General features: G+C 45.0%; 1 protein-coding gene and 1 long non-coding RNA gene across 3 annotated transcripts in view; both read left to right on the top strand.

The window, feature by feature from the left end:
* The window catches only part of LOC308463285, a 447,382-nt gene that overhangs the window by 332,059 nt on the left and 87,354 nt on the right, over nt 1-27,969 (top strand). The gene's annotated exons all lie outside the window — the stretch shown is intronic.
* On the top strand, nt 616-15,652 carry SSTR5 (somatostatin receptor 5). 2 transcript variants are annotated; one of them, XM_080981437.1, is made up of 3 exons: nt 616-648; nt 2,141-2,779; nt 11,021-15,652. In XM_080981437.1, exon 3 carries the CDS (start codon nt 11,084-11,086, stop codon nt 12,194-12,196), a length of 1,113 nt encoding a protein of 370 aa, XP_080837563.1. In that variant the 5' UTR covers nt 616-648; nt 2,141-2,779; nt 11,021-11,083; the 3' UTR covers nt 12,197-15,652. The 2 variants fall into 2 exon arrangements, with proteins under 2 accessions (XP_080837563.1, XP_080837562.1); XM_080981436.1 differs by lacking the exon at nt 616-648 and adding an exon at nt 690-1,021.

Raw genomic sequence — 27,969 nt, 5'->3', positions numbered from 1 at the left:
TATCCTTATGGTATTTCAGTGGCTTTTTTATGCAAAAATTCTCCAAAGGACCTGCAGCATATGGAAAACAAACAGCAAACAGCAGCAGACATTATAATGCAAACACATTCGCACGAAGTCACACGCAGTTCATAGAAAACACCCAAAGCCACCCCAACCCCTAATAGCAGCAGAAGGCCATCATCCATTGTGAAAGCCAACTTTCTGGTAACTTCAGCAGCTTAAGGACGGGGGAGGGGAGGGGGCTGCCCGACGAAGGGTGCTGTGTAACCATAAAGCTTGCACTTGTTCCCCGCAGGAATCAAAGCTGGCACATTCGAAAACATCGCTCCGACAGTTATATTTTGGCGACGTTCGACAAAAGAGCAAATATGGGATTCTTCTCCCGACTCCACATGCGGAAAAATGCGCGCACCGCGGTAGGGCGCGCGGCTGCAGAGCGCGACGGGTTCCTTTTGATCTTTCTCTCTCTCGTGCTCTTTTGGGAAGCGTCTGCAACCTTTCCCGACCGAGCACCGCCCGCGCTTTGGATAGAGACGCCCCAGACGCCCCCACCTGCCGCTTCACGAGCCGAGTTCCTCCGGCTCTGGGCTCTTTCCACCGCGGCGCCCAAGATCACACCGGGAACAGGAGGAGAGGCTCTTGGGGGCAAGTTTCTTTCCCCGGGGCTTAGAAAAAGGAAGCGGGCTGTTTACCAAGCAGAAGTGAGGGGGGGGAGAAGCGGTGCGGGTAACCTTTTGCAGTTTGCGGGGGAGAGGTGGATTCCGCGCAAACGCTCCCCTAAATCGGAGTTCTTTTTAGAGCAAAGAATACGAATTAGTGCGCAAAGCAGACACTTCGGGAAATGCGCTTTACAGGGCTAGGGAGGCAGCATCCCCCACCCCTCAGGAGACTCCCCCCCCCCCACCTCACATCGCCAGCCCCATTCCTTCAGGCGCCCAGCCAGAGGCTTGATGAAAAGTAGCCTCGGCAAATGAAGGGCATGGATGAAATAGACGAGACGCTACTTCAAACTGACGAGGTAAGGCGTCTCGGCTTGGAACTAGCATTCCGGGCAGGCTGAAAAAAGACTCCTCACTCCCAAATGGGAGTGAAGGAAAAGAGATTGAATGAGTCAAACGGAAGCCAATCTCTCTCTCTCTCTCTCTCTCTCTCTCTCTCTCTCTCTGTGTGTGTGTGTGTGTATGTGTGTGTGTGTTTGTGTGTGTGTGTGTGTGTGCGCGCGCTTTGTGTGCATTCTTGCCTGTTGCCATTTCTTCTCCAATTGTTGCGTTCACCACTTTGCGCATCTCCCTTATTATCGGACTGCCCTGGAGACGCTTCTCACTGACGCTTTAATGTTACGGCTGGTTTATTTATATGTATATATAGGCGATGGGGGCAGGAGGGATGCGAGGAAGGGAAGAAATATGGGCACGACCTCTGGCTGTTCAGCCCTGCTAAAATCCCTCGCTTCCCCCACTTCCCTTGCTCCTGTGAAGGAGCTCTGCGCAACCCGAAAGCTTGCGTCCTTGACGCACCGCATAGTTTAACCATGGAACTCGCTCCCGCAGGAGGCAGCGATGCCCAACAACTTGGATGGCTCTAAAAGAGGACTGGACCAATTCATGGAGGAGAGGGCTACCAGTGGCGACTAGCCACGATGACTACTCTTCCTTTACAGTCGGAGACTTCTGTACCCCAGTTGCTGGAAACCGCGGAAGGGGAGGGTGCTCTTGTGCTTGAGTGCTGCTTGCGGATTTCCTTTGGGGGCGTCTGGTTGGCCATTGTGAGAACAGGATGCTGGACTATGATGGGCAACTGGCCTGATCCAGCAGGCTCGTCTTGTGTCCTGCGTTTTGGATCCTAGCTGTCGCGGAGCATTTCGCCTGTAACATTTTCGGGGCAGAGCCCTGCCTTTTGGTTTCTGCGATGTTGTTACCCTGCAAAGCTCCCAGCGCCAGACAGAGGGCCTTCTCGGTAGCGGCGCCCACCCTGTGGAACACCCTCCCTTCAGATGTGAAGGAAATAAGCAGCTATCCTATCTTTAAAAGACATCTGAAGGCAGCCCTGTTTAGGGAAGTTTTTAATATTTAATGCTGTACTGTTTTAAACATTTGATTGGGACCCGCCTAAAGTGGCTGGGGAAACTCATTATTAGCGCTCATGGTGCAAGCCATAACGTGACACGACTGCAGCTCTTTCGTACTTCGGCGCGCCAGAGGATCCTAAGAAACGGCCGCCTTCCCAAATCCAACCCACGCGCAACTTTCAAGCGTCTGCTTTCTTTCCCCCCTCTTTTCAAAGGAGCTCCCTGGAGCCCTCGGGCGAGATGTTTCCCCGCCCTTCTTGCAAGGCAGGTCCGTTGTCTGCAGGGGGTACTGCAACCCGCTGGCCGCAGCCTATAAAGCGCAACAGGCAAATCCCCTTCCCCCGCGTCCCACCTCCTTCCCCCGCCGTCGACTGTGCTACTTAGAGACCCGGCGCTGGATATTTATTTAGTGAGGCGCTTGAGCAGGGAGAGCGAGGGTTTGGCTTTCCGGAGCCAGGAGCCTGCCGGCTTCAGAGACAGAACTTTGCCGCTGCTGGTGGGGTCAAGGAGAAGACGACGCCTGTCCCAGAAGGACATTGTCCTCCTAGAAAGAAGCAGCTGCGTTTGGCGACCATCAGCAGGACAATCCGACCGGAGGAGACAGCAGGAGGGAGGCTTGCTGGACCTGGATTTTGAGGAAAGCTGGAGGGCAAGCTTGGAGCAGGACGGTCCCTGGAAGTGGGGCGGAGAGAGACCAAGCCAAGCCAGGTAAAGCAACAAGCATATGGTTGGAAGGAGGGCGGAGAGGTTGGTAGAAGCGAGAGACTTCAAGTCTAGCGAGAAGGCATTGTGGCAAAAACTTTGGGGGACGGGGCTAGAGCCCAACCACCGAGGAGCCACCAGACTCTCTTGTGGCTTTGGCGAGAGCAGATTAACATGGACACACTCTTCTGGGGTGTGCAGAATGAGTCAATCCTTGGAACAATCTCAAGGTTTTTGAACAATTCGTGGCTGCTTAATTCAAGAGGATCAATTTTCTGATATTGGAGCTCATTTTTTGTGTGTTTGTCACATGTGGGCAACCCACACATCATTGTCATTACCAATTAATAAAATACATTTGTATTATTGATAATATTATTAATAGTATTAAATGCCATTAAATATTAATGATATTAAATATTTGTTTATTATTTATTATTATTGAGCATTATTATTATTATTATTATTATTATTGGTGTACGCAGAAGGAAGTTGCAAGCAGGGACTTCCCATCATTTGTCACACATTTGTGTGTGAGTTAGTCCACTTCCTTTTACACTGAAATGACCATTGTGTAGGGAAAAGGGAAGGCTTGGGCTGATTCACACATGCCTGCCCACCACTTGATTCCTGAACCCCCATTAACTGGCAACTGAATGTGTGAAAAGGTCCACACTTGACTGTCATGCAAAGCTAGGTAGCTCAGTCGGCTAGAACATGGAGGTGATAATGCCACGGTTGCAGGATCAACCCCATAAGGGATAACTGCACATTCCTGCATTGAAAGGTAGGCCTGGATGATCCCCAGGGTCCCGTCCAATTTTATGGTTCTCTGTTTCTATGACTGGAAGGTCGTGATCAGAAGAACCGCTGGGTATAGGGCGATATATAAATCCAATAAATAATAATAATAAGAGATCTGGCAGGGGTGGGGAGGCTGACCTGCGATGGTGCATTTCACACATGCAGGTCAGCGCATGATCCCAGTCACCTTCAAAGCAGTGGAAGTGCAGGTGTGAAGCAGCCCAAGGAGCACTGGGTACATATCAGCTGGCTTACACATACACAGATATCACATGTCATTTCATGTACATCTGGGAACTAGCGACTGAGCGTTTGAACTGATTTTGCTGGGCAGCTTTTCGCACCGGAGATGAAATTTTGTTTGTCACTTGCAAGTGAGCCACTCAGGACTGCAAGCCACCCTCTTGGTGTTTCTGTCACTGACTGATAGGAAAAGGCAGCAGTAGCTCAGTGGCTAAAACAACTGCTTTGCATGTAGAAGGTCCCAAGTTCAATCCCCAGCAACTCCAGACAGGGCTGAGAATGTCTCCTGCCCAAAACCCTGGAGAGCCACTGCCAGTCAGTGTAGACAATGCTGAGCTAGATAGACCAATAGTCTGGCTTAGCATAAAGCAGTCAGTGCTGAACTAGGTGGAGTATCCGTCAGATTCAGCATGATGTCGTCAATGGACCAATGGTCTGACTCAGTGTAAGGCAGCTCCCTATGTTCCTAACATGCAATTTTTAAAAACAAAACGAAATGCTTTCAGATTGCCTTTCCATATACTCAGATGTGTGAATGAGGCCCCTTTCTGTGCAGTGTGGAACAAGCATGCATACATCATGTTAATTAAACCAGAATAAGCATCCAGTATTCAGAATTATTAATGCAATATTCCATTTCCCCGTCTGTGAACTGAGCCTGCATTGAAACAGTGAGAAAGATCCATTCTTTCTCCACCAGAGATTGTGATGGGACAGATGAAGAGTATTAAGGGCTAAATAAGTTTCATTAAAAGATCTTGCCTGTACACCTTGAGGCGACTTTCCTTCTGATGGAGAAATAAGTGGACATAAAGACAAATTTTCGGGGATGATGAAGGCTGCTTTCTGTTTCTTTTAAAGTGGACCTGCTTTTAGCACAGTTTAAAATATATATCTGTAGTTTGCAAGAGAAATGCATGTGTTTATTCAATAGAATTGATGGCTAGAACTTGAATAATCCCCACAGAGGCATTTGAAAGTCGGAAAGAATTGGCTGGATCTGCAGTGAAATTAGGTTGGCAGTGATGATGACAATATTTTTTTCTGTGGTGGCTCCCATCAGGCAGAACTCCCTCCACTGGGAAACAAATGAGACCCCTTCTTGCTTTTATTCCTCAGAAGATCTGTTAAGACCTTTAAAATGTTTTAAATGATTATAACCCAACCTGGGACCTGACAGTGAAGGACGGGTAATTAATGGAATCATTATCAATAAACACAAATCCTGAATGTGTTTTGCTTTCTCCTAAGCTGGTGAGTCAGACTGCTTTTCTACTAGCTTTCATCTCAGTTCTTAAGCTACTAAATATTTTGATTTCCTCTGATGCTTTAAATCACTGGCATTGAACCTCCAGCTTTTCAGATGATTTTGGACTCCAAAGCCAGTTTGTTCAATGGGCAGTGGATGATGGGAGTTGCAGTTCAGTGACATCTGGAGGGCCACAGCACCCCCTCATGCCCTACTTTAAATGAACTTCTAATGTTTTGTTTTATTTTGAAGTCTTTGGTATCTTGTTTCTGTCTGTAAGCTGCTTAAGGGTCTGTTTGGAGATGGTGACTCAGTGGAGGCTGGTTCATAGGGCCTCAGTCTGTCCCTATTTGGGGGTCTTCTTTAAAGAAAACTCAAGAACCTTTTGAAACCTGGCAACCCATTCCAGAGGTGGCACTGCCTGTCAATTTCCTGCACTGCCTCTGCCTCAGTGTAGCCCCTTGAAGAACTCAGCATGGAAGTGGATGGGCACAAAACCATCGTTTGTTGCCTCTGTCATTGGCTCTGGTGCCATCAACTCTTTGGGCTCTCTGCCTACCACCAGTCCCAAGAGGCACAAACCACCACTGCCACTACTTCAGGGCTAAGGTGAGGTGGTGACAGGAGTGGCAGCTTGGCCCCATGACCGTGGGTGCCATGCAGCCCTGGCAGCAAACTTTGTGGGTGCCCAGCCCCTTCATGGGGAATTTTGTGGGCGCTCGGGTACCCAGGGCCCTAGGGAGTTGGCACCTATGGCAATTTGATTCGCGGAAATGGTGTGGAGGAAATAATTGCTTTAGTGTAAAACCCTAAGGGACGTGGGTGGCGCTGTGGGTTAAACCACAGAGCCTAGGACTTGCTGATCAGAAGGTCGGCGGTTCGAATCCCCGCCACAGGGTGAGCTCCCGTTGCTCGGTCCCTGCTCCTGCAAACCTAGCAGTTCGAAAGCACGTCAAAGTGCAAGTAGATAAATAGGTACCGCTCCGGCGGGAAGGTAACCAGCATTTCCATGCGCTGCTCTGGTTCGCCAGAAGCGGTTTAGTCATGCTGGCCACATGTACGCCGGCTCCCTCGGCCAATAAAGCGAGATGAGCGCCGCAACCCCAGAGTCGGCCACAACTGGACCTAATGGTCAGGGGTCCCTTTACCTTTACCTAAAACCCAGCAAGCAAACAACATAAGAGAACCCATTGGAATATCCTTCTTGGGGTGTGTCTTGACCATTAGTCACTGTGACTCCAGGAGCCCTTCTCTGTGGCCATGACTGCATCATCTTTAGGTTCTGCATCCTAGGTATAATTCGTGCAATGCAGGGGTGAACTAGATGACCCTATGGGTCCCTTCCAATTCTACAATTCTGGATTCTTGTTCTCTGCCACTTAAGAGCCCTGGGAACGCTGGATTACACTTTACAGCCAGGGCTATATTTTCTAGAGGGAGAGTAAATTTTTTATTTGTTGCTTTGTCCTTGGGATTGGAATTTGAAACCTTATCAGCACAGCCTGTTTTATTAAGTGGCTGCTTCAACTTCATCCATTTTTCTTATGACTAAAAAGGCTGAAGACAGGAGATAAGGCAGGTCAAATGGCACACACACACACTGCTTTTTTTGCTGCTTTTTTTTTTTTTTTTTTTGCTTGACTCCAGGAAGAATTATTTTTAACTCAAAATTATGCATGTAAAAATAATATGTAATATCAATCATAAAGAACTGCAGTTATAAATTGCTCTGAGTCTAAGGAGGATCTGATGGATTAAAATATCAAAGGGAATAACCTACCATCATAGCCCAGAAAAAGCAAAGAATGTGATGGAAGAGGTAGGATTCAGCACCCTGTGTAGGGAGGCATGAATATCTCAGTTTGGGCTGCTCTCCGTTTCTAATTTTTTCCAGTCTGAAAGTATAGTTCTCCACATTTTTACATTTGTTCATTAAAAAAAAAACATAATCCTCATGAAAATTCATAAAAAATAGCATGAATTTCTTCTAATACACACATTTGTGTATGCAATTTTGCCTAATATGCATGTTTTTGTAAAGTATGTTCCTCTTCTATAATACTAATGCCACTTTTTGCTAATATATGCATTTTGATGCACATTTTACTCTAGTATACATGCATCTTTCTGCACATTACTTATCTGAATAAATGCATTGCAAAAAAAAGTCTGGCAAAGTGCAGTTTCCAAAGGATGGCCGTATATTTTGGTTTGTGTATTGGTTCAGGAAGTGCGAATTACATAGGTTCATTCTAAAATGCAAATAGAATTGAATTTATCCCCCATCCCTAATTCTTAGAACCTCATTTTCTGCACTTCTGATAAAGCAAATTTCTAATCCCTATGGTTGTTCCTGAAAGTATGAGCACAGCAGGGAGCTGATTAAGACATCCATGGGTCAAAAATGTTTTAACTTTTAACAGATAAAGAGTTACAGAAATGGGAGAGTTTTAAAGAGAGAGCGGCAAACTCATTGGCACATAGCTCACTGAAGATGAGTAGAAACCTATTGTTACAGGTGTCTTGCAACAATTTGAACTTGCATAAGCTGTTATAAAATGGGCGTTACATTGGCTACTTTAAAGTCCTTAGGTATGTAGGCTGATCTGAAGGACAAGTTACATATTTTTGTTAGAAGATCACCAGTTTCACATTTGAGTTCGCTGAGAACTCTCGGGAGGATGACATCTGGGCAGGTGATTTGTCAGTTTTTAGTTTTCTATTAAGCCTAGGACTTCATCTCTCATCACCACTGTTTGCCTTATTTCCCCAGACTCACCTTCTGAAAAGGCACTGAGATCTGCCCAATATCTTCCATTGTGAAGGCAGATGCAAATATGGTAGTTCATTCAGTTTCTCCACAATCTTCTTATCCTCCTTTAGCACCCATTTGACTCCCTTGTCATCCAAGAGTTCAATCACCTCCCTAGACAGTTTCCTGCTACTAATATATTTAAAGAACATCTTGTTTATTGTCTTAATGTTTTCAGCAATGTGTTCCTCACATTCTTTTTCAGCACTCCTTACTGTCTGCCTACAATTTCTTTCTTTCTCTTTGCCAAGGTTTTCACGTTCTTTTTTGTTCTGTTCATTTGGGCAAGACTTCAGTTTTTTGAGGGAAGCCTTCTCACCTCTAATAGCTTCTTTGTCTCTACTCATTAACCGTGTTGGTGTCCTCTTAAGATTTAAGATTTAAGATTTAAGATTTAAGATTTAAGATTTAAGATTTAAGATTTAAGATTTAAGATAAATTTATTGTCATTGTCCGTATATACACAGTATACACAACAACGAAAATCAAACACCCACCCAAAGACCGGGTTCACATACACATTTGCACGTATCTCCAACACTCTCATCCTATTCAGACATAATCTATAAAAACATATCATACTCCAGAATGTAACATAACCTATTAAAGGCATAACATAACCTAAAAACCTGTCTCATTCCTTCCTACTCCCTGCTTGCTATTTCTTGCAACTGGCCCTGAGATCATTATTTAGTGCAATCAGAGCTCTTGGATAGAAACTATTCAGAAGGCGTGTGGTTCGTGTTTTCATTGTCCTATATCTTCTGCCCGAAGATAGTACCTTTTCACATCTTCACCCTCATAGTACCTTTCCTGATCTGCCATATACACTCCAGTTGATTATCTAATACTGTGTTTTTAAACAACTTTCAAGCATTTTGGAGTGATTTGAACCTTTTGAATCTGCCTTCCAACTTCCTTTTTATCAATCTTCTCATTCTGAGGAAGTGACCAAATGTGACCATGTGCGCTTTCCTTGGCAACTGGCCAGTTCCATGTATATTTAATTTAATAGTGCTATGACCACTGTTCCCAATTGGCTTACCCACACTTAACATCTCGCACCAAGTCTTGGGTGCCTCTCAAGATTAGGTCTAGGGTGCCACCCCTCTAGTCAGTTCAAGCACTAACTGTTGGCTCACCCTAATAGCCTTGGAAGTTGATGGATCAACACGTGGTCAATATAAATAACTAAAATGTGCATAGATACAGAGGTTCTCCCCATTTACTGCCCCTGAATTCTTTGCAGCTATAACATTCTTCCTTCCATGTCTACATTCTTCTTTCAGTGGTGTAGCATTTTATAAGTGTCTCCTGGGAGAAGCACTGTAGATCAGATGCATACAGAAGGGCCCATATTCGACAGGAAAATTGGCTTCCAGGTGGAAAGATCCAAATTAGAAACAGAATTGTTAGAACCCAAAACTAAGAATTTGTCAAGAATGTATAACTTGCTGCTGAAATGGAATACTCAGGATGAAACGGTAAAATCGGCTATGATTAAATGGGCACAGGACGTTGGACATAACATTATGTTTGCTGACTGGGAACAGTTATGGACCACAGGTATGAAATTTACGGCATGTAATGCCTTAAGAGAGAATATTATGAAAATGATATACAGGTGGTACATAACCCCAGTCAAGCTTGCGAAAATCTATCACTTGCCCGATAACAAATGTTGGAAATGTAAAGAAACTGAAGGTACATTTTTTCACCTTTGGTGGACGTGCCCAAAGATTAAGGTTTTCTGGGAAATGATATATAATGAATTAAAAAAGGTATTTAAGTATACCTTCCCCAAGAAACCAGAGGCCTTTCTCCTGGGCATAGTGGGCCAAATGGTGTTAAAAAAGGATAGAACTTTCTTTATGTATGCAACAACAGCAGCAAGAATACTCATCGCAAAGTATTGGAAGACACAAGAACTTCCCACGCTGGAGGAATGGCAGATGAAACTTATGGACTATATGGAATTGGCGGAAATGACTGGTAGAATCCGTGACCAGGGAGAAGAGTCGATGGAGGAAGACTGGAAGAAATTCAAAGACTATCTTCAGAAACACTGCAAAATTAAGGAATGTTAGAGTGATGTTGGATTGAAAATAAGTGGTTTCCAGCTGTACAGGTTAAAGATAAGGATAGATTAAGATTAAAGATTAAGATTAAAGATGTTTAAAGAAATGGAAATTTGATAATAAAAGGGAAAAATTTTAAGCTATATGACATTAAGAGTAAGGATTAGGTTTAAAAAAGTTGAAGTTATATATTTTAACATTTTATTAAATTAAAGATTGGGATTAAAAAAAGTGGAAAAGAAACTGCTGGATAAATAATGTGGATTGGAATACAAAAGAGGGAGGTATGAGGAAGTCCAGAAAATAAGTAATTTAAAATTGGAAATGGAAAAGAGAGTTTGTTTTTAATTGTTATGTTTTGTGTTTTTATTGTTGAGTTTTGTATTGTTTTTTGTGTGTGTTGTTTTTCTTTTTTCTTTGTTTAAAACCTTAATAAAAATTATTTATAAAAAAAAAAACAGAAGGGCCCATATTCAATCCCTAACATCTCTAGATAGGGCTGGGAGGGAGGTCTGGTGAGTTACTCAAACAGGAAGCTGCCTGAGTCTGGTACTGAGCTGGATAGACCAAGGTTTTGACTCGGTTTCCTGTGGGGGAAGGGGGCACAGCTCAGGGATAGAGCACCTGCTTTGCATGCAGAAGGTCCCAGGTTCAGTCCCTGGCATCTCCAGGTAAGGCTGGGAGAGACCCTTGTCTGAAATCCTGAAGAGCCACAGCCAGCCAGTGTGGACAATACTGAGCTCAATGGCTTGACACGGTATGAGGCAGCCTTCTCTTTTCCCTTGAGAGAATGATCCAGGAACATCCAAGGCTATTATGGTGAGCTCATTTTGTTCACAGCTCCCATATTCATTTTTATTTGCAGGAGAAGGTTGATGGGAGAAAACAAAACATCTGCTTAATTCCTAAATAATTGCCAGCCAGGGTAGCTAATTATTTTGGTGCATTACAGCAGAATGTGCAAGGCAGCTGTTTCATACATTTTAAACAGGAGAGATTTCTGAACATGCCCACCAATAATCTTTTCTTTTCATGTTTCTGTTCGTTTTTCTCTCCCCCAGGATGAAAATGCTGAGGGACACTAGGCTTCGTCATTCTTAAGAAACCACATTGAGACAAGGAACATGGATCCTTTGTACTTCTCCACCGCTTTCCTCAAAGAAGCCATTCCTCCAGATGATAACTTCTCCTTTTTGGCTAACACAACAAGCAATGCGACTCTCGGAGGGTTTTCCATTCCTACCAGCATCCGCTCTGTGCTCATTCCAATCATTTACCTCATGGTTTGTGCCGTTGGGCTGAGTGGGAACACCTTGGTCATTTACGTGGTCCTGCGTTATGCCAAGATGAAGACCGTCACGAACATTTACATTTTAAACTTGGCAATCGCTGACGTACTCTTCATGCTCGGCTTGCCATTCCTGGCTACCCAGAATGCCATCTCCTACTGGCCATTTGGGACTTTCATGTGCAGGCTAGTGACAGCTTTTGATGGCATCAACCAATTCACCAGTATCTTTTGCTTGACAGTCATGAGTCTGGACCGCTATCTTGCCGTGGTTCACCCCATCAAGTCTACCAAGTGGCGTCACCCAAGGTTCGCCAGACTGATCAGCCTGGCAGTCTGGACTTTCTCCTTCCTGGTGGTGCTCCCGATGATCATATTCGCTGATGTCCAGGAAACCTTTGACACCTGCAACATGAGCTGGCCTGACCCGGTGCAGATCTGGTCTGCAGTGTTCATAATTTACACCTCCGTCTTGGGGTTCTTTGGACCTCTGCTGGTGATCTGCCTCTGCTACCTGCTGATCATCATCAAAGTCAAGTCCTCGGGAATCCGAGTGGGCTCTACAAGGCGCCGAAGGTCGGAGAGGAAAGTGACCAAGATGGTGGTCATCATTGTGGTTGTTTTTGTTTTCTGTTGGCTTCCCTTCTACATTGTCAACATCATCAACCTGATCTTCATCTTGCCAGAGGAGCCTGTCTTGGTTGGCATCTTCTGTTTTGTGGTGGTTCTCTCCTACGCCAACAGCTGTGCCAACCCTATCCTGTATGGATTTCTTTCCGAAAACTTCAAGCAGAGCTTTCAGAAGGTCCTGTGCCTCCGCAAAGGAAATGGCATTGAAGACGGCGACCCAACCGAACATCGGCAAGAGAAGAGCAGCCGCCTGCAGGAGGCGATGCTACTCCAGAGAAGTGTGGAGTCCAATGGGCACATGCAGACTAGCAAGCTGTAGAAAGAGACCTCCATTGCCTTCAAGAGAACTGGAACTTGCTTGGAGCACATTGTGGTGGCAAATGCCATGGGCATGATAAGAATGGACTTTGCAAAATCCTATTTCCAGGGTGTACAAATATTTGCTTTCTTTCCACCTTGCACAGAAATGCTCTCCTCTTCAACATTACACCACACAAGCAAGACAAGAAAACAGGGGTGGGGCTATGCAGATCAAGGGGGTGGGGCATGCAGATAGAAGGAGGCTTGATTCTCAATGGGGGACACTGTTGCTCCACCTCAACCATTGGCTTCATAAATAGGTGGAAGGGTAAGAAGGCCTGGATCTCTCTACCTCACCCCAGCCCATCCAACACGGTAGATCATGCTTCATGGGCAAGGGAGACATACGCCAGTTCCCAATGTTCTACACTGTGGGCTGATGGGAGTTGTAGTCCAAGAAGCTGGAGAACACCAGGTTGGCAGCGGATACACTAGTGCAATCCATAAACGGAAACCACAACAGGATTGGAGAGACTTGATTCACCGTGGCTAAGTTGAGATGGTATAAAATGGATGGAAATTTGTAGTATTGATATATAGAATGCATTGTAAATCCTGCCAACCCTAACACACCATGCGACACTGTCCCCAGGTATGTTTCCACAGCTCTGTTAGCATGCTACAATCCACCTAGCCATTATTATAAGCACCACTAGAAATCCATTTGAATTAGGAATCAGACTTTAAGCGTTGCACACCAATGCTAGTTGGGATAATTTGGGTGGTGATTTGGGGAGAGGAGTAAATTAATTAAAACCAAACCAGAATCATAGAGTTGGAAGGGACCCAAGGGTCATCTAGTCCAACCCCCTGCAATGCAGGAACCTCAGCTAAAGCATCTGTGATAGATGGCCACCCAACCTCTGTTTCAAAACCTCTAAGGAAGGAGAGTCCAAAACCTCCTGAGGGAGTCCATTCCACTGTTAAACAGTTCTTACTCTCAGAAAGTTTTTCTGAATGTTTAGTCAGAATCTCCTTTCTTGTAACTTGAAACCATTGGTTCAAGTCCTACCCTCCAGAGCAAGAGAAAACAAGCATGCTCCCTTCTCCATGTGACAGCCCTTAAGATATTTGAAGATGTCTATCATATCTTCTCTCAGTCTCCTCTTTTCCAGGCTAAACATACCCAGGTCCTTCAAGGCTTGGTTTCCACACCCTTGATCATCTTGGTTGCCCTCCTCTGCACACATTCCAGCTTGTCAACATCCTTCTTAAATTGTGGTGCCCAGAATTGGACACAGTATTCCAGGTGTGGTCTGACCAAGTCTGCAGACCCGTGAGTGATAGTGGGGTGCCTGGAATCCGAAGCAACAAGTATTGCACCAGCTCCTGCAAGTGGCAGTTAAAGCATGGACCAGCAGGGGCGCTGTCCAATAGCATCAGCAAGTCTAATGAAGAGCCAGAAGGCCTACTTCTGAGCAGGAAGAAGCTGTCCTGCAGGCTGCCGGAACTGGGACCTGGTCCTTGGAGCAGGTGCCCCAGCAGCATCCTGGCCATAACTGCCTCACCTTTCCTAGCACACGTATCAGGGACCTGATTCAGACCATAGCTGGGGTACCGATGCTGAGTAAAGCTCTGACCATCAGACTGGAGCATCAGTTCAAGCTTGCTGCTGCCTCTGCTTGTGAGGGCTGAGGGGTTAGCGTGGTGAGTCCATCACTGGAAAATGTGAGTTCCTTCAATTCTGCAGGGTGGCACAAATTCCTTGGAGTACAGCCTCCGGGGTTCTGTCAGGGTGCCCAGTTTCCTCACTCTGTGGCAGAGTTCTCTAATGAGAATGCTTTATCTGAATCTCACTCTGGCAACTGGCAGATTCCCCTTCCCCTCCTTAAAAGCACAAGAACAGGTGTAGGGAGAAGGTCTGGCAGTGGTCACATGCAAGCCATACACTTAAAATGCTATTATGCCACTTTTAACAGTCTCAGCTTCCCCCAAATAATACTGGGAGCTGTCATTCATCAAAAGTGCTGAGAGTTGTTAGGAGACACTTGTATTCCCTTCCCAAACTACGGTTCCCAGAGTTATATGGGCAGGGGGGTTGTTAAACCACTCTGGGAATTGTAGTTCTGGGAGGAGGAAAGGGGTCACCTAACAACTCTCTGCACCCTGAACAAACAACAATTCTGGGGGTTCTTTGGGGAAAGGCACGGCTGCTTAAAGTAATATCACTTTAAACGTAAGGTGTGGATGTGGTCAGTGTGGCAATTTGCTCTTTTTTTGCAGCTAATTCTGCATCTCCTAAGGTCTGTCCTTAACAACTTGGTGCTCTGAAGTGCCGAACTTTTTCTCGCTCATGCCCAGAGTGCACAGCTAGATGTGGTCCAATGCAATCTTGCCTTGTTGATAAGAGGATTTTTAAATGCACACACCTGTAATGTGTTCCTTTGCAGTGTTATCTTTTTTAAAACAGTCATGTCATCTCTCAGCACTTGTTTTCCTGCTTCTGAAGTGTGTGTCGTCTGCTGCTGTTTTGAAATGCCAGGAACCAGATTTGCTGTAAATAAGGGTCAGGCTGTAGCATCCCGATGTCCTTCAAAATGCTTTAAAAATAAATATACAAGGTGGTTCCAAACGAGGTGTGATGGGGGCGGGCGGCGGTGTTGTGCCACCAACCTCCATCTCTGTTCTATGTCTCCCTGGTAACATCTAGCAAAAGAAGATGGGAGATGAGATCCTCATTGCATCGAACATTTTGCTGCTTCAACTTCTCTCACTGTCTGCTGCTCTTGGAGGGGGAAGAAATGTCAAGTGTGATGGAAGTGTGTCATGCATTATATTTTTATGGAGAGATGCGGGTAAGAGAAAGGTGACAACCACACACACACCCCCGCCATTTTTTTCTAGGGCTGCAGTTTATATTAGGGTAATCTAATTTTTCTTTAGAATTGATTGCGTTATATATAACCCATTAAAATAAATGCATCTAAATTAGTCATGCCCATCAATTTCAAAAGGTCTGTGCTTAAGACAAACATTGAACACTACCTATCAAAATGTAAAAGCCTTGGATCTATTCCAAAGGCACTCCACAACTGGGAAGCGCTGTGTGTGTGTGTGTGTGTGTGTGTGTGTGTACTGTCACCCTAAGGACCACATTACTTCCCAAGGAACCCTCCAGGGGCCATATACTAACCTAGGCAAATGAACCATCTCCAAGTTTCCCATGTCACACCTTATTTGTGAGGATCTGACTTTGCGCAGAAGTAGCCCAGGAAATCCTCTGGGCTCTTGGTTCACTCTGTACATTTCACCTTTCATACGAAGCTGTTTGTTGAATGTGACCTCATTGTTTTTACATCTGAGAATGATTGTGTTGTCCTGGCAAGGTTTTGTGAATTCATGTGCTGGTTTGCTGTCCAAAATATGGCTGAGAATTTAAATACTATTTTCAGATATTAAAATGTGAGTCAAATGATGTTCTTGCAAAGTGGTCATGGATTTATTTATTTTCTTCCTTCCCCAACCTTTGTACGCTTCCTTCGGTCACAGAAACCCTGCAATGTCAACATGGTATCTCTGGGCTTGTTATCCCAAAGGGAGCTGTGGAAGGACTAACAGGCATTAAGGTTGTAGCAGTGTACAAGGAGGGAAACAAAGTCTAGTTACTCCATTCATTTTTGTCACTGAAACTTCCATTCATTTCCAGTGCAATTCCATGCAAACCTACTCAGAAATAAGTCCCCTTAAGTTCAATGGTACCTACACCCAGATAAGTGAGCATAGGGTCACAGCCTTTGTGGTTTATTAGTTAGAACTGCATTAATCTCATTGCTGAGTCAAAACTAGTTCATTCCTGAAAGCTAGTTCATTTCATCCCATCCATTTGTGTTTGCTGTCAGTTTCAATGGGAGTACCTGACAGTCTTCTACTGCCCATAACTTTGGTGTTATCTATCCTATCATACAATTTTCAAGTGTCCTCCTCCTACTCAAAGGTATCAGACCTGCAAAAAACATGCAATGTTTCTATCATCTATCTATCTATCTCTCCCTGTTGGACCAGTAACATACTGATGGGAAACAATCCTACATTTTTTATTGCAAAGAAAAGATCACTAGAGACTATCCTCACCCATATTTAAACAGTCTGCTTCATTACTTATACAAATATCACACTGACATTTACTTGTTGAATAAGGATTTAACCAATTTCCCCGAAAGGAAATACAGGAAAAACCCAAGGTGGGGGAGGGAGAGTTGCAGAAGTCCTAGGCAACAAATGGTCAGAAAGAGAGAGTTATATGAGTTGTATTCACCAAATGAGTCCGGAGGAAGCGGAGGGTGTTCAATATCACATTTTAAGTAAAGGATGTCTTCAAATCCTGCCATACCGGAGGGGCAGGATTCGGAACTGGGGAGAGCAGGAATAGAACCTATATTTTCATATTGCTCAATTGACACTAGTTCCTTTCCCAGCATTTTGATCCTACTTATCCTTACTGGGGAGGAATCCACCACTGACTTCATGCAGAATCAATTCACAATGAGCCTTGATTTTCAGAACGAAACCAGTTTCTCAAAAAGCACTTTTCAGGCGCAAAAAATATGTAATAGTAGATCCAGCCTGTGTGTGTGGACTACACAGAAAAAAACAAGCACACGGTCTTCGTTAACGCTAAAATGTCCTGGGTAGACAGCCTTGATAATAAAAAAATAGCACTTCAAAAAACAAAACAAACAAATTCACCTCCTGAACTGTTTGTGGTAAGGAAAGTGATGGGAAATGTACAGAAAGTGTGAGATAATGGTTATTCCCTGGAACCTCTGCAGAAACAATCAGAATGAATGCTCAGTAAACATAACAACCATGGAAAGTCTGTGCAAACAAATCAGGAGGAATGCTCTGGAAACAGGTTGCCTGGAGGAGCCTGGAGTCATGGTGCGTGCAGGATTTCTGACTCACCCCTTATGGCCTCATCTGTTGATGTTGGGTGGGTTTTTTGGTTTTGCAAAATTGCTCCTCCTAGTTGGTTCTGTTAAAAGAAGAAGAAGAAGAGGAGTTTGGATTTGATATCCCGCCTTACACTCCCCTTCAGGAGTCTCAAAGCGGCTAACATTCTCCTTTCCCTTCCTCCCCCACAACAAACACTCTGTGAGGTGAGTGTGGCTGAGAGACTTCAAAGAAGTGTGACTAGCCCAAGGTCACCCAGCAGCTGCATGTGGAGGAGCGGAGACGCGAACCCAGTTCCCCAGATTACGAGACTACCGCTCCTAACCACTACACCACACTGGCTCTCAGTGTGCTCTCAGGAGTGCGGAAGCTTTTTCAGCCCAGGGGCCTCATTCCCTCATGGAAAACCTTCTGAAAACCTTACAAAAAGGAGATTAGAAAATTGATGGATGAAAATTCCATCCTTTGATCTGGCATGGTTCAGGAATTCTAAAAAAACCCATAAAAAACCCAGTGTGGTTTAGAAATCAGTGGTTAAAATTAGAGCAGTTTTGAAGGGTTCAGTCTGCAATATCTTGCTTTAAGATGATGTACCATGGCATCCAAACATAGACAAAAACCTGATCTCAGGAACCATTATGCAAAATTTGGTGGTGATAGGTTAAGAGGTGTCAAAATGCAGACTGAGCAAACAACTTTCTAAAATATATAGTGGAGTCTCCAGCTACAAAAACACCACTCCAAATAATAGATATTGGAGACCAACAAAAAGGATTAAAAGCAGGAGGAGGTTCATAGCTCAGTGGTAGAACATCTGCTTTGCATGCAGAAGGTCCACAGTTCAGTCTCCTGCATCTCTAGGTAGGGCTGGTAGAGACCTCTGTCTGGAGCCCTGAAGAACCACTGCCAATCAGTGCAGAGAACACTAAGTTGGTTGGGCCAATGTTCTGCATGTTAGATATTCCCTGTAATGAGGAGCCAGAGATGCAAAGGAGTGAACAGTTCCTGTAGGACTCAAAACATTTGGCACAAGCTCTCTATGGATTTCCCAAACAGCTTGTTAAATAGACCTAGAGCAAATCAGGTTGCAGCTCCAACAGCTGGGAGGTCTAAGACCTTAAAACAAACTGAGCCAGAAAGATCCCCAATAGACTATTCATCCTGTTATGAGAATTATAAGGCCTAAGATATAAAATAAATGTTCATAAATGTACCAGGCAAACACATACATAAATATATAAACCACATGTCTGAAACAATACAGCAAAACAGTCCTAAAGCCATTTTGACTCTTTCAGTGACCTCAGATATTCCTCTGGAGTTTGGATGGAAATGGGAAAAGCCTCCCCATTCTCTCAGTGCTCAAAAATGTGCCTTAAGGGCACATTTGTGTATGAATAGGGTGAGCCTATGAGGGACGCGGGTGGCGCTGTGGGTAAAACCTCAGGACCTAGGACTTGCCGATCGTATGGTCGGTGGTTCAAATCCCCGCGGCGGGGTGAGCTCCCATCATTCGGTCCCAGCTCCTGCCCACCTAGCAGTTCGAAAGCACTCTTAAGTGCAAGCAGATAAATAGGTACCACTTTATAGCGGGAAGGTAAATGGCGTTTCCGTGTGCTGCGCTGGTGCAGGCTCGCCAGCTGCAGCTTTGTCACGCTGGCCACGTGACCCGGAAGTGTCTCCGGACAGCGCTGGCCCCCGGCCTCTTAAGCGAGATGGGCGCGCAACCCTAGAGTCAGACACGACTGGCCCGTACGGGCAGGGGTACCTTTACCTTTACTAGGGTGAGCCTGTGACCTGGACTCAGGAATTAAGTATTTATCATCACAAAAGAATGGCCAGGCTATTCAGGTAAACCCATTAACAGGTCTCCTGCCAGACAAGATTCTGCTGTAGACTACCCCTCCTTTGAGATATGTATGATGTATTGGCGGGGTGGTCTTGAGCTACAGGGCTCTATATAAGGGCTTGCACACCATTGTTCTGGGTTCCTCCTCCCTCCTGCATGTGGTGAGTGAGGACCCTGTTGCAACAGTTTAATGAAGATCATGCTTACTAGCTGCTTTGCTTCTCAATATTCTCTGGTTATTTTCTCCTACCGATGGAGAACCTACACAAGGACTCCATATGGGCTCTTGGGTACCCCATAAGGGGAAAGGAGCAGTTTTTTTCTTATAACAATTCTGACAAGTTCCTGCTCCTTCAGCCAAGCTTAGGCCCTGCTCCTGTCCCTCTCAGCCCTCCCAGGGTTTCAAAACAGGAGCACATCGGACACTGCACATTTAGAGCATCCCACTGCTACCATATGATTAGCAGGCATCCTTCCACCAGCTGTTTAATTAAGAATGAAAATGACACCAACAAATAAGCAGGGAAGGAACTGTGCAAATAATTAATTGCCTAATAAAAGAATGTCCTTTGGGTAAGCAAATGTTTGCGCACTACATTGCAAATATACACTACCTGACCTTGCAGTTCAATGTCATGTGTGCCACTGGGATGAAATACCAACTTCTCCTAGACCAAAGGTGAGGAACCTTTGGCCCTCCAGATGCTGCCTGCTGGACTGTTGGCCAAGCTGGATGGAGATGATAGGAGTTGGTTGGACACCATTTTGAATCAAGATGGAGGATTGCACCTTTCAAAATTGCCCTGATTTTAACTACTGATTTTAAAACCACACCTGTTTGTTTGTTTGTTTGTTTGTTTGTTTGTTTGTTTGTTTCTTAGAATTCCTGAGCCACTCTGCATACAAGGACAGTATTACATTAGTAAACCTGTGGAGGTAAATTTCAGTTCTTTGCGATGGGAAATAATGTGCTTTAAAGGTATGGTTGCTACACTGTTTTAATTATTTACTTGTTTTTATTCTGTGAACTGACCTGAGATCTTATAATGAAGGGCATATTATTATTATTATTTTACATGATCCAGCATTTTGATCATTTTGAAAATGGGCTTTGTATTTCCCCCCTTTTGACGCTTCATCTTCCCTTTGCCCAAACCATTTGGTTGTCCAGAGACAACTCTCTGGCGCAACAGCTCTCACAATGCACAAAATCAATACACAAAATGCAGGTTGTGCAGGGTGGAGGCAGCTTATGAAAACAGCATCTGTTGTGGTTATCTTGATGGCTAAGCTTGGAGCCAAGAAGAGTCAAGTAACACAGACTCCATCAATGGCTTTTAGATAGTTGGTTTCTTATCAGATCCCGTGGGCTGATTTTATTGGCTGCAGCCCGGTAATGATTAGCGAATAAATGACACAAAGAGGGAACTTTTAATGCAACAATCTGGTCTGTGAGACATAAAGATAGCCATTTTATAAAATTATGCAAGGAAAGAAGAATAATCTGAGACAGGCATTTATTTTGCGAAGATGTATGTGTGCGCACATATACAAACAGTTCATAGCATTAAAGAACTGGGAGAAATTAGGCAGCATTGCTACAAAAGATGCATAAATTGGATCTGCTGATAGAGGCACTGACTCATGACTGAAACCATGACCTGGATCCTCTGATACAAATCAAGGTACCTACCTATGTGGTGCTGACACAAAAGCCATGCTCATATATTACGGGGGGGGGGGGGGGGTTGTTCCCCACCATGCCTGTTTCCTCCCCTCTGTCTACCCACTTCCCTTCCCCTCCACCCCCAAACTGCACATAACAAAAACGTCTCAAACTGAATGTAACTGACCTGCATGAAGGACTCTATGATTTCAAAACAGAGAAACTGAATGTACTAAACTGTTACTCATGAAAATCTTTTTTAAAAAACATTTTTTAAAAAAAACTAGGAGAAGGGGTAAAACACAACTGAAAAGAGGAAAACAGTAGGAGGGAACCAGATAATGTGCATAAATTAAATATATGAGGCGGAAATTAATGGAAGCCAATTGAAACAACTGCAGGCTTCTTGTTTTGCCTGGAGGCAGTTTATAGCTTCCTTTCTCCCAGACTGCTAAATGGTGGGGAAAGCTTCATTGGGTTCATCTAGGCTGATATTGTGTGTTCTGATTCACAACAGCTCCCCAGTTGTGCTGTGGCTTAGAAGCAGTGAAGAGCTTCTGTTTGACATCAACTTCAATTTGTCTCAGCCACAGGGCCGGCCTGCCCATGAGGCAGGCTGAGGCAGCTGCCTTGGGTGCAGAAGTCCAACAGGCAGCCCCCCGTGGATGAACTGAAGAAGGAGCAGGAAGGAAATAATATACGAAGAAGCACACTCTGCATGACAACAAGTATTTACTGAAGAAGGAATCTGCAAAGGAAGAACAGCTTGCCTTCCTGTTGCCCCTCGCACTGGTTCAAGTAACTTATTACAAGCAATCCTGCTTGACTCCCAATAATCCTTGCTAGGCCTTTGAGAAAATAAAGTTGGTCAAGAGGCTGTGCTTACACTTAAATGGGGGCAGTGGGTCATTGTAAGAGCTGGGTAACACAATCAGATGTTTATTAAAGACAATTGGCCATTACGCAAAATGCAGCCTGTAAAGTAGTATGTAACATTACAGCTTCAGTAGGAACCATTATTCAATGTGACAAGCTAGCATCTAATAATCCTAGCAGGTCTCAGAGATGTTACAGCATCCAGATATATCGCCACCTGTTCAGTAATAGATTTATTAGACTCCTCAAGGAAGATACTCAAAAGGAGCCTCTAAGGATAGACCAAGAAACCTTCTCATAAGAGGATAAATTATGTGTTCCCTAACCCCTTTGATGAAAAGGAGAAGAAAACTTGACAGACTCTTTCATGCTCTAAGTGGTTGCAAGGGCAGCACATCTCCTTGAAGGGAACGATGTCAATTCTGCACCGAGGATCTCAGAGGGCAAACTGTTTAAAACTGCTCTTACGTACTTAGGGTAATGTTAGAAAATTTAGATATGGCATATATTTGTCAGGCCCAGTGAGCTTGATAAACATGGCCCATTAGCTGAGGCATGTAACCCTTGTACATCGATATATTTTATTCTCTGTCTAACCACATATTCAGCTTGCATGAGGTAACAAAGTAGTTTCCCCCTTCTATCTCGTTTCCCCATTGCTCGGCAACATGGAGGTCTCTCTGCAAGTAGGGTGTCAGAGGGGGAGGAGAGCCAGCAGGACTGGGACTGTCCTGCTGTGTAGCAGGGGCAACCTCTGACCTCTCTCTGTCTGAGTCTGTGCTCACACTGTGACTCTCAGCCTCTAACCCTGTCCTGGAAGCTCTTCCTTCTCCTAACCCTTCTTGATCACTCAACCCCCCTGCTTCTAGCACCTCCAAGCTCATCCCATCCCCAGACTGCTCTTCAGTGTCATCTTCTCTGTCCTCCCTGGGTGGGCTCTTAGGTGGGCGGCTCCCACCACTCCTCCTCATCCAGCCACTCCCTGACAAACAATATACAGCTGGTCCTTATGGGGATCGAACCTGCAACCTTGGCATTGTCAGCACCATGCTCTAACCAACTGAACTATCCTATGTGCAAGGAGGGAAGAACCCTTTCTTTTCTTTTGGGAGGATGGGAGACCACTTAGAGATGCCACCACACCTTACACCTGAAATGAAACAGTCCAGGAAAAGCATTACCAATGGATTCTGCCACTCATACAGAAAATTGCCTTGTACTGAGTCATCATCATCATTTATGATTCGTATCCCACCCACATGACTGGGTTTCCCCAGACCATTGGTCCATCTATGTCAGGTGTGCATGTAGGAGCCAGGCCCTGTGACCAATAGGACTTTGCAGGACTGGGGCCTTCCTAAGTTTGTTCTGAAGAGGCAAGGCGTGGCCTCACAGGTGAGGCTGATTGGTAACTCACAGCACCTGGTGGCAAGAGCTGGGAAGGGCTATAAGGTCAGCATTTCCCTTTGGCTCTTTGCCACAGCAACACGCTTCATGAACCTTGGCTTCTTGACCCTTGGACCCTTGACTTTGTGACTCCTTGCTTCCTGACCGTTGGACCCTTGGCTTCTTGACTGTTGGCTCTCTGACCCTCAGACTCTTGGCTTCCTGACTTCTGGACCCCTGTTCCTGCTCCCACCCTGCCATCTTGCCCCCAGTCCTGATGTCCCCTGCCGGGACTTCAATCGCCTGTGAACCGGACCATGACAATCTAGTCCAGTTTTGTCTACAAGGACTGGCAGTGTCTCTTCAGGGTTTCAGGCAGGGGATATTCCCAGCCCTGCCTGGTAGTGTTGGGGATTGAACCTGGAGCCTTCTACATGCAAAGCAGGTGTCCTGCCACCAGGCTATGATCTTTGCCACCAAACTACAAGATTTCATCTTGCTGGGTCCTTCAAAGACTTCTTGGTCTGTTTGAGTACACACTTTGGATTCTCCTGCAGCTAATTGTCTGTCATCTTCAGCCCCGGCACTGAAGGTGAACTGATCTTCTTGGCTGATCCATTAGTGCTCATTCAGCAGCAGATGGATTGTACTGCGTAAAAAGCATCACATTGAGGGAGGGGAGGCGTGAACACAAAGATGACTTGCGTCAACGGCATCTCCAGTCCTGGCTGGCAACGTGTGCAGCCTCCCTCTGAAATAACCTCCCTTGAATGATTCCTTTAATGTTGCATGCTGTAATGCTATGATCTTTACTGGGTCTGTGCCGCATAATAAAATCCACATTGCATTGTATTGTAATTCTATGCTGCTATTGTATCAGTTCATCAGCATTTCTCCTCTCCGTGTGGCACTAGAGCATCCAGAGGGAGGAGACATCTTCCATCATGCCCAACACCTGCACATCTGGCAAAGAGACAGAGATGGCAAGTGATCCGTTATCGAGGTGGCAGGAAGAAAAATAAAAGATTTGTCCGAAAAAGAGAGGATTAATCATATTCTTGGAGGAGAAGGTTATTAGGGGCGACTAGCCACAATAGCTATGCTTTGCCTCATTGGTCAGAGGTAGCAATGCTTCTGAATACCAGTTATTGAATGCCACTTGGTGAGAGAGGGCTCTTGTGCTCAGGTGCTGCTTGCAGATTTCTCAGAGACAGCTGGTTGACCACTGTGAGGATGCAGAGCTAGATGGGCCACTGGCCTGATCAACAGCCTCTTTTTTCTGTTTTTAAGTATATCCAATACTTTAAAGGTAAAGGGACCCCTGACCATTAGGTCCAGTCGTGGCCGACTCTGGGGTTGCGGTGCTCATCTCACTTTATTGGCCGAGGGAGCCGGCTTACAGCTTCCGGGTTATGTGGCCAGCATGACTAAGCCGCTTCTGACCAACCAGCGCAGTGCATGGAAACACCATTTACCTTCCCGTCATAGCGGTACCTATTTATCTACTTGCACTTGACGTGCTTTCGAACTGCTAGGTTGGCAGGAGCAGGGACCGAGCAACGGGAGCTCACCCCGTCTCAGGGATTCAAACTGCCGATCTTCTGATCAGCAAGTCCTAGGCTCTATGGTTTAACCCACAGTGCCACCCACATCCCTATCCAATACTTTAGGTCCACCCTAAAGCCCCACATCATACAAAACAAGGAATGTGGGAAAGAGAGACCGGTTGAAAAATATCTCCCTTTCTTAATCTATTTGCTCATTGCTAAACTGATTTTCTTAGCCATAAGGACTAGACACTTGGAGTTTGAAAGAAAGAAAGATGATACTGAATTATGTGCTAACACTATGCCAGCAGTGGGGAACCTGTGGCCCTCCAGATGTTGCAGAACTCCAAGTCCCATCATCCCTAAGCATTGGTCATGCTGGCAGGGGCTGATGGAAGTTGGAGTCCAACAACATCTGAGAGCCACAGGTTCCCCATCTCTGTACTATGTGTTTTTGGGAAGAGGAAAAATAGAGCTGTGCCAAAAGGGATTTAAAAATAAAAAATCATCCATTCAGTGGGTGGGTAGGTGCAAAACAAGCTCCTCCCTGGTAAAAAGAAGAATATACCCCCCAAAGGATATAATTGTTGTGTTCCTATTCAGGTGGCCAAAGTTTTGCACATATGCTCCTTGATTTTAAAAAATTTAATTTCGGAGAAATATTTGCCCCTGCCCAAGATAACAACAGAAAATTGGTCCCCATTTTTGTTAGGGAGCTAATATTTTGGGGAAAACTGTGAAGTGGGAAGGCAATGAATTTTGGTCCAGCCTTTTGGCAGAACCCTAAGAATGATGTCTCCACTGGGTGGAAGAATCCTTGATGGGCTCCCACCTGGTCATTATTCCCATATTTACTCCTGGTGTTTATTTAGAGGTCTTTATACAGCAATAAACTCTTTACTGAGCCTACTGACTCTCTGACTTCTGCATATGATGCATTTCCTTAAGGGCTGAAATATTTACACAGATTACACCTTAATAGCTCCCTACAGATTAGATACCTCCCCACCCCACCCCTAATCGACACTAATTGGCCCCGCAAGAAAACATTTATGACCCTTTTCCATTTCTACCTTTTGCCAGAGGCAGATGTCTCTCATCCGCCTAGACAGTATGTTCCACATACATATTGGACATGATAATTTTTATTCCAGTGTGATCAGATTCTCCCTTCTACTCTACAGTGGAAACAGGCTGGTGCATTTTATCTCAAACACTGACGCCTCCTAGTCAATATTAAATTGCCCTCACATTGCCTGAGAAGCACTGGTGCGTTTATTATGATAACGAGAACCCCACACTTCAGTTGAAAAACACTTCATGCTCCTTCTCAATTCTTCACCTGCAGACTTCTTTTTTATTCTTAAATATGTATGAGGAATGGATAAGCAGACAAGGGACTGGCTTCAGGATGATAACCAAAACAGCAGGAGAGAAAAATCGTGTGAAATGCAGCCACCACAATTTGAATGGAGAACTTGCTTTATACCAAGTCAGACCACTGGTGCTTCTAGCTCTGGCTGGGTACATGCCACACATTTAAAGCACATTTAAAGCCCCCAACTTTCCCCAGAGAATCTTGAGAACTGCCATTTGTTAAGGGTATTGGGAACTGTAGCTCTGTGGTGGGTAAACTACAGTTCCCAGTATTCTTGTGGGGAGGCCATGTATGGTGTTTACATAGCCTCGGTATTATCTACATAATGTGGTGTAGTGGTTAAGACCAGTGGACTCATAATCTGGTGAACTGGGTTCGCTTCCCCGCTCCTCCACATGCAGCTGCTGGGTGACCTTGGGCCAGTCACACTTCTCTGAAGTCTCTCAGCCCCACTCACCTCACAGAGTGTTTGTTGTGGGGAGGAAGGGAGATTGTTAGCCGCTTTGAGACTCCTTAGGGTAGTGATAAAGTCAGATATCGAATCCAAATTCTTCTTCTTCTACATCAGCTTCCACAACCTTGAGCCATCCTGATGTTACTGAACTACAGTTCCCATCACCCCCGGCTATTGGCCGTGCTGCCTAGGGCTGACGGGGCTTGGAGTTTGGCAAAATCTGGAAGGCCAAAAGCCCTGCATCCTGTGTCTTACTTCCTGTGCTTTGCACAAATGCACCAAAGCTGCTGGCAGACATTGCAAATGGACCATTTTTACTTCCAAGGCCTGCCTTGTTCACATTACCGTGGTGATTATTGTGACGCACCAAATTTAATTAGGAATTTACGGAAAGCTTTCGATGCCTCAATTATGACCATAGACAAGCAGCAACCTTTTGAGAGGTTTGCTGTCTGGAGTGTATATATAAATATCTTTTTCTAACAGAAATTAGTAGGGGAGGCTGTGGGAGCTGTGGGTGTCTGTGCATGCATTCATGTGTTTTGAAATCTGAATGTTTGAGTCATAGCTCGGTTATGTATTTTAAAAAATCCCTCTTTTTATAAGACATGGGGGGGGGCAACCCCAACTAGGCACAGAGGCCAGGATCCAGTTACTTAATCTGCCCACACAATTTTTCTCCTTTTCTTCCTTTGACCTGGAAGACCTCATGTTGTAACACAAACTGCCTTTGGAACTCTCTGTAGCATGGAAGAGGAACCTTTGTTCAGCCATGACCACAGGCCATGCTGTTTGGAGCCAATGGGAGTTGGAGTGTGACATATACCTAATAGTAGGACTGGCCCTGCTGGTATTCTGAAATGGTACAGTCCAGCATACCATGGCAAGACTCTAATATTTCCATCTATTGTATGTGTAAACCAGGGTAGGCAAATCTGACAATTTTTGTTTCTTTCTGTTAAGCGTTTTTCAACAATTGAGATCAGTTCTCCATCAGTTTACAAATTTTCATTTTAGAAAAACTGTGTGAAAATTCACCAACATTTTGCTACAATTTTCTCCTAAATATACACATTCCAACGTGCACATTTTGCAAAGCAGTTTCTCCTAATGCAATACTTTTTGTATTCTTCCACCCCACAATATATTCATGCTAATGTACACTTTGGCCGAGTATATGCATTTTTGTACACATTGCTTCTGCACAGCACTGCAAAATTCGGAGAAGTGCAAATTTTGAAGGGTGGCTGTGACGCAGGTGATGTACTGTTTTGGAAAGGGCAACTTAGACAGCATTGCTTTTACATGTGAACTGAACTGAATTTCTCCATTGTTCTGAGAACAGACGTGGACCTTGTGAAAGACCCTCTTCCTGTTCTAGGGGAGTCTGAATGACCAGGCGCCATTAAGAGAGGCACAGGAGAAAGAGGAGGAAGGGAGAGTCACAGGCTCACATTCACCTCAGCAGCCTTGGAAAGAGCTCTGCATATTAATTTGTTCTCCCTCCAGTTCTCGGTGTCATGACATCAGTGTAGTATATCCTGTTAGCATTTGCATCAAAAACCAGCCCTGTTGCTATGAGATGGGTCCTGCTTTGAACCATTCAGCCTTGACTCCCACTCCTCCCCCCCCTTCTCCACTCCATAAACTCAGAGCTTGATGCCACCGCCACCCACTCCCAAGCAA

Source organism: Podarcis pityusensis (genome assembly GCF_964106645.2).
Source record: "Podarcis pityusensis genome assembly, chromosome: 14".
In the NCBI taxonomy this organism is placed as follows: Eukaryota; Metazoa; Chordata; class Lepidosauria; order Squamata; family Lacertidae; genus Podarcis; species Podarcis pityusensis.
Note: the sequence above shows the minus strand (reverse complement) of the source record. Positions and strands in the feature narration are given on the sequence as shown.

Bases quoted from the DNA above. Each gene is read 5' to 3' on its own strand.
- SSTR5 (XM_080981437.1), top strand. From the start codon at position 11,084: ATGGATCCTTTGTACTTCTCCACCGCTTTCCTCAAAGAAGCCATTCCT.